This window comes from Salmo trutta, chromosome 16, assembly GCF_901001165.1.
Source record: "Salmo trutta chromosome 16, fSalTru1.1, whole genome shotgun sequence".
In the NCBI taxonomy this organism is placed as follows: Eukaryota; Metazoa; Chordata; class Actinopteri; order Salmoniformes; family Salmonidae; genus Salmo; species Salmo trutta.
Window position 1 is genome coordinate 36,507,726 of NC_042972.1, and position 7,416 is coordinate 36,515,141.

At 44.0% G+C, this 7,416-nt stretch overlaps 1 protein-coding gene across 1 annotated transcript; it reads left to right on the plus strand.

The window, feature by feature from the left end:
• The first annotated feature begins 795 nt into the window (after positions 1-795).
• LOC115149812 (extensin-3-like) lies at positions 796-7,333 on the plus strand. Its single transcript, XM_029692637.1, has 3 exons — positions 796-806; positions 1,009-2,693; positions 7,317-7,333. The coding sequence occupies exons 1-3, from the start codon at positions 796-798 to the stop codon at positions 7,331-7,333; spliced, it is 1,713 nt and encodes a 570-aa protein (XP_029548497.1).
• Positions 7,334-7,416: the final 83 nt, after the last annotated feature.

Sequence of the window (7,416 nt, forward strand, 5' to 3'; positions counted from 1 at the left end):
TTCCCAATAGATTTATCTGACTACGCACACACACAGACACACATACTCATACAAAAGAGACTAGACAATCCTTGAAATCACACAATCATTTTGACTGTGTGTGTGTGTGTGTGTGTGTGTGTGTGTGTGTGTGTGTGTGTGTGTGTGTGTGTGTGTGTGTGTGTGGGTTGCGCGGAACTGGGAGTGATAGATACACACTCGCGTGCGCACACATACACACAGAGACACACACACACAGACTACCTCCCTGCCCAGTATTTGTGGTGGCGGAACGCAGCTGGTAACATCTGGATGCATTTTAGCTGTGTTTACATTTCCAAAATGATGAAAAAATAGACACACACGGTCACACACACGGCCACACACACGGCCACACACACACACACACACATACACACACACACACACACACACACACAGTCTGAAAAACAGGGCAGGTGCCAGAAGAGTAATAAATAAAGGAACAGGTCACAAAAGGAGATTGTTTAAACTCTAACGCTGTGTGCTCCTGGAGCTAACCCACACACACACACACACACACACACAACACATTCACACAACACACACACTAGTCATTCCTCCCCATCGCCCTGCTCGAGCTCGCCTTTCACTAACACACACGGCGCCACAGCCCTGCTCCAGCAATAACTTAGGAAAACTGGAGCACAGCGAAAATATGAAGCAGCACAGGGCTGGAGAAGAGAGGGAAGGGAGGAGGGAAAGAAAGGAAGAAAACGAGGGAGAGAGATCAATGAAGACAATGGACAGACCTATGGAAGGTTTGGTGTGGGACATATGGTGGAGCTGTGAGTGTTGGCAGAGGCCTTTGTGTCTACCCCTCTCTTTACCTCTCTATCTCTCCCTCTCTCTCTCACTCTTCACCCACCCACCGTTCTATGTTTCCTTTCCCCGCGGAGTGTGTCGGGACCAAGGACACAGAAGAGACAGACAGACTAACCAACACCGCCATGCTGTTTTTCAACTTGTTCAGTTTTTCAACTTGTTCAGTACTACCACACTACTAACAGACCAGTACTACTACTCTACCATCCCACCCACAGACCAGTACTACTACTCTACCATCCCTCCCACAGACCAGTACTACTACTCTACCATCCCTCCCACAGACCAGTACTACTACTCTACCATCCCTCCCACAGACCAGTACTACTACTCTACCATCCCTCCCACAGACCAGTACTACTACTCTACCATCCCTCCCACAGACCAGTACTACTACTCTACCATCCCACCCACAGACCAGTACTACTACTCTACCACCCCACCCACAGACCAGTACTACTACTCTACCATCCCTCCCACAGACCAGTACTACTACTCTACCATCCCTCCCACAGACCAGTACTACTACTCTACCATCCCTCCCACAGACCAGTACTACTACTCTACCATCCCACCCACAGACCAGTACTACTACTCTACCACCCCTCCCACAGACCAGTACTACTACTCTACCATCCCACCCACAGACCAGTACTACTACTCTACCATCCCACCCACAGACCAGTACTACTACTCTACCACCCCTCCCACAGACCAGTACTACTACTCTACCACCCCTCCCACAGACCAGTACTACTACTCTACCATCCCTCCCACAGACCAGTACTACTACTCTACCATCCCACCCACAGACCAGTACTACTACTCTACCACCCCACCCACAGACCAGTACTACTACTCTACCATCCCACCCACAGACCAGTACTACTACTCTACCATCCCTCCCACAGACCAGTACTACTACTCTACCATCCCACCCATAGACCAGTACTACTACTCTACCATCCCTCCCACAGACCAGTACTACTACTCTACCATCCCTCCCACAGACCAGTACTACTACTCTACCACCCCACCCACAGACCAGTACTACTACTCTACCACCCCACCCACAGACCAGTACTACTACTCTACCATCCCTCCCACAGACCAGTACTACTACTCTACCACCCCACCCACAGACCAGTACTACTACTCTACCATCCCACCCACAGACCAGTACTACTACTCTACCACCCCTCCCACAGACCAGTACTACTACTCTACCATCCCACCCACAGACCAGTACTACTACTCTACCACCCCTCCCACAGACCAGTACTACTACTCTACCACCCCTCCCACAGACCAGTACTACTACTCTACCACCCCTCCCACAGACCAGTACTACGACTCTACCATCCCACCCACAGACCAGTACTACTACTCTACCATCCCACCCACAGACCAGTACTACTACTCTACCACCCCACCCACAGACCAGTACTACTACTCTACCATCCCACCCATAGACCAGTACTACTACTCTACCACCCCACCCACAGACCAGTACTACTACTCTACCACCCCACCCACAGACCAGTACTACTACTCTACCATCCCTCCCACAGACCAGTACTACTACTCTACCATCCCTCCCACAGACCAGTACTACTACTCTACCACCCCACCCACAGACCAGTGCTACTACTCTACCATCCCACCCACAGACAAGTACTACTACTCTACCACCCCACCCACAGACCAGTACTACTACTCTACCATCCCTCCCACAGACCAGTACTACTACTCTACCACCCCTCCCACAGACCAGTACTACTACTCTACCATCCCACCCACAGACCAGTACTACTACTCTACCATCCCTCCCACAGACCAGTACTACTACTGTACCATCCCTCCCACAGACCCGCTTATCACATCAGCTTCAAAATGGCCTCCCTATTACTGCCAACCACCCAACAACCACTCTTACGCATACACTACCACGGAAATAGACCTGTTTCCACTAACTCATGCATACACATCACACACAAACGCACACGCACACACACATCCATTTATCTTCTCTTAAATAAAGAAAAGACAAAAACAGTCGGATTTTGTTCAGTCTAATCAAAACAGACACAGAATAGCCCTGTTGGACTGACGTCATCTAACCCCAATACAGGCTCTGGGACCCAAACATGGCCTGGTCCATTCAAACACACACACAGAGAGAGAGAGGCCCGTGCTGTGTAGGATGTCATTTCAGTGATTAATTATAATTTACCCGTGTAAGATGAAACCAAGAAGGCCAACGAGAGTGACCCCCTAGATCAAAACCAAACCAGCAATACTGGGGGTGTTGTAGCACACACACATCCACACAAACACACACTCTAAGCACGCTTTGTTTAGCCAGTTCATCCTCAGCAAGCTCTGTTCAATAGCTTGATACAATTCCATTTGGAAGAGAAAAACTAATCTATGTGTCATATAGTCCAGAGCTGTGTTCAAATACTCATACTAACCGTACTATTTGTGACGTAAATTGAGTATATAGTATGCTTATTGGTCATAGTATGGATATAGTTAGTATGCCAAACGTTCCGGGATGTCGTACTACATTCGCCAAAATACAAAGTATACAAGCAGTGGACACCATTTCTGTGCTTTTAGGGCCCATAATGCAATTCTTCAGAAAATGGGCGTGGCTTCACAACGTTTTAAGATTTGAAGAAAATTTCGGAAAATATGCAGCCGAAGTCCAACGAGAGCAGATACAAATTCATTGCTTCAAACTAATTATGACAAATGTTAAGAAAATGTTGAGCAATGTAATAAAGTAATGATAAAGTATCCTTACGAACTGCATAGCATATCATTGCAGCAGTATGTACCGGTATGTTAGCGGGCTACCTAATGTTAGTTGGCTACTAACAGAGGTGGGACCAAGTCATTGTTTTATAAGTCACAAGTAAGTCTCAAGTCTTAGCACTCAATTCCCAAGTCAAGTCTCAAGTCAAGACAGGCAAGTCTGAGTCAACTCTCAAGTCAAGACCGACAAGTCTCAAGTCAAGTCTCAAGTCCTAAACTTTGAGTTTCGAGTCCTAAACAAGTGATAATGTGCTCTTCACCAAATGTAATACCATTTCATATTTCTAACAAGAGTAATAGTTAGTATATTACATTTACGCAAATCATTAATGCTTTCAAAAATATATATTTTTTTCTTTCCAAATAAACATTATTTCCATGGAAATACATGGGTAGCCATGAGAAAGACCCCCCCACCCCCATAGCGATCGACTATCGAGGATTTCTATGTGGCGCAATCGGGCGATGTAGGCTTGTACACAATCGCCCAATCTTAACACACACACACACACTCTCTGTGTGGTTACAGTAGGCTAACGTATGTCATTGGTTTAAGGAACAGCAGTAACATCAGGCAGGATTTAGGCTACCAACTGCCTAGCCAGTTGTAGCTTACAGTGAGGGAAAAAAGTATTTGATCCCCTGCTGATTTTGTACGTTTGCCCACTGACAAAGAAATGATCAGTCTATAATTTTAATGGTAGGTTTATTTGAACAGTGAGAGACAGAATAACAACAAAAAATCCAGAAAAACGCATGTCAAAAATGTTATAAAATGATTTGCATTTTAATGAGGGAAATAAGTATTGACTTCATTATTCCTATCATTCTTAGTTTAGCTAAGTGGTATAGTCATTGTGCGTTCTCAATGGACATTCAGGTGCATTCTTAAATTCTCTGTGGCTATCTACTCCGATTTCAGAGCACACTCATCTGAGGGTGCCAGAGCACAGAATAACTGATGAATTTACGAACACTCAATACCAGTTGACTATGGACGGTGTCAGCAAAATTGTTGCCAGCAGTACAGTTACAGTCGCCAACTCACTGGATAAAATGAAAACAGCCTAACCAGCTCTGCTAGGGCAAGTAAAACGGTCAGAGTGAGGTGTTCTCTCATTTGTATCTGGAAGTAGCTCGCAAGTTAGCTTGGGTGCTTGACTGTCGTTATGAGGTCCGAACGCTCGGATCAACCCTACTCCTCGGCCAGAGCGTCCAGTGACACTGCCTGGCAGTGTGCGCTCCGAACAGACAATCTGACAACGCTCTGAATTTACGAATGCCCAGAGCGCACTCTGGCACTCCAGATTGAATTTAATAACACACTCGAAGTCGTAAAATGTCTAGCTAGTTTGTTATGCTAACAAGCTAGCAAGGGGTTGCAAAGCAACAGCTTCAACTTCCGGTAGACAGGCAAAGCTTTAGTACGCTCAACTGGAAGGATACCGTTCATTTACAGTATATTAAAATGAAGTAATAGTATATAGTATGCAGTATATTCTCTTTAAGTATGTAGTATACAGTATGTTAGTATGGGTATCCGAACATAGCTCTGGTGTTTGTAAACCAGCGTAGTGAGCTGTGAGGGTCGTTCTAATGCCCAGTTAAAGAGAAAAGAACACCAAAGGTCAGTCAATTAAAAAGAAATGTGAACTTGAATGCCCCACCCAAAGTGTCCTTGGGATCACAGTAATCCACTCAGGTATTCCCTTTTCCCATGGCTTACCCTCACCCCTGACACACACACACACACACACACACACACGGGAGATTAATAGAGAGATCCCGTGGCACAGGGAGACTTCTGATGGGTTTAACATCAGGAACGATAGTTACTAAAGGGTGGCGAGTCACTCCTGAGAAAAACACACCGCCGCTTAAGTCAGACGGGCCGATCACATGACTACGGTATAGGCTCATGGGAAACCAACGCAGTCACATTCACCACAATCTAGGGTTTAGAGTACAATTCAAGGCAACACTTTACATTTAGATATATTGTATAAATGGTTAATAAAGACTTGATATACTTATTTCCTAATATAAAGTTTATAGTAAACAGTTATGACTCATTGGTAGATATAGTGTGATAGTGTAACTATTAGTTATTAACACTGTATAAACTAAGCTACTTTAAACCCTTAATAAACAACCATAAAGTATGCCTTCAAGGGTTACCAAATGTAATAGTGTTTTTAGAACATGGACTGATAGCATTTAGAATTGAGATCAGCTGTAAGAGGGCCTCTTGATCAGGTATCAGCATGTGTATCTCATTCAGGATACAAGACAATCACTGTTAAATAAAGTAACCTAATTTAGAGCAGTTTAAGCTGAAGGTGACAGAAGAAATTAATTTAGCTAAACTATTAAGACCTGTTACCTTCAACCCACTGTAAGATTTACACACAACTAATTAGCATGCTCCATTTCCCAAATAATAATAACTTAATAGGTTAGAATTCATTCCCATATTCATATCTGTCTCATTCTCAAAGCTGAAAACCACTTTTCTTCTACTGCAATTTCACATCCAGAACTCTCACACAAGAGAACAAATAATTTCAAGTGTTGTCAGAATTGAAACACACAAAGGGTGATGGTATTAAAAGATAAAAGGTATTCACTCAGTAGGTTGCTTCCTCCCCACAGGGCACAGACATCAGTTCAACATCTTCTTCTAATTTAGATTCGGTTGAGTTGTCAACTAAAGTGAAAATGTACCATTTCATTGGATCTAGGTAAAAAGTTGGGTGAAAAAAATACAAAATGCCCTTACGTTCATGACTTTTTGCAAATCCAATCAGTTTTCCACATGGATTCAACATCACCACATAGATGTTTTTGGTTGAAATGATATGGAAACTACGTTGATTCAACCAGTTTTTGCCCAGTGGGTCCTCTCCTCCGTAGATCTCCCTCTTTTTCTCTCTCGTTCACTCGCTCCTGTGTTTCCTCTCTCAGGTTGCTGCCTGTTTCAATTTTAAACAGAACACAGAAATCAAAGGACGACACCAGAAACACAGAGCTGTGTTTATCAAGTCCTCTATTAATTCCAATTAAAACAATATTCCAATACAGCTATTGTTTAATTTGCTGCACTCTTAAAAATGTCATTTTTTAGTTTGCTGCTTCTTTGCAGCATTTAATTACAATTTAATTGCTGGGGGATATCTACAGTTGACCTTTACATTTTAGTAATTTAGCAGACGCTCTTATCCAGAGCGACTTACAAGACCAATTAGTGTTAAGTGCCTTGCTCAAGGGCACAACGACAGATGTTTTCACCTGGTTGGTTCAGGGATTCGAAACAAGCGACCTTTCAGTTACAGGCCCAACGCTCTCAACCACTAGGCTACCTGCCACCGATATCTATAAATTGTGGTGTTAAAATTGAGGTTACACACAAACACAAAAGGAGAATTGGTAAAAAAAAGTCTGTTGCAAACAGTTAAATGGAATCAATCTGACACCTACTGTATGGATGACTCTTTTTCCTCGCCCGTGGTGTGAAAGACCCTCCAGCTAAATAAGCGAACACTACTGAGTGTTGAGGTACCAACCCTACAAGCAGAAATAGATCTATAAACACATCCCTCCCTTCTCTCTCTCCTCTCTTCTTCCTTTCTGTTGCTCTGTCTCTTCTCCTCCAGTGAAAGGGGCACGTTAGACAGGCAGAGAAAAGGAGTCAATATCCTCAGGAGGCCTGAGAGGATTAGAAAATGTCACTTTTTCTCTGCACACGGAGAGAGC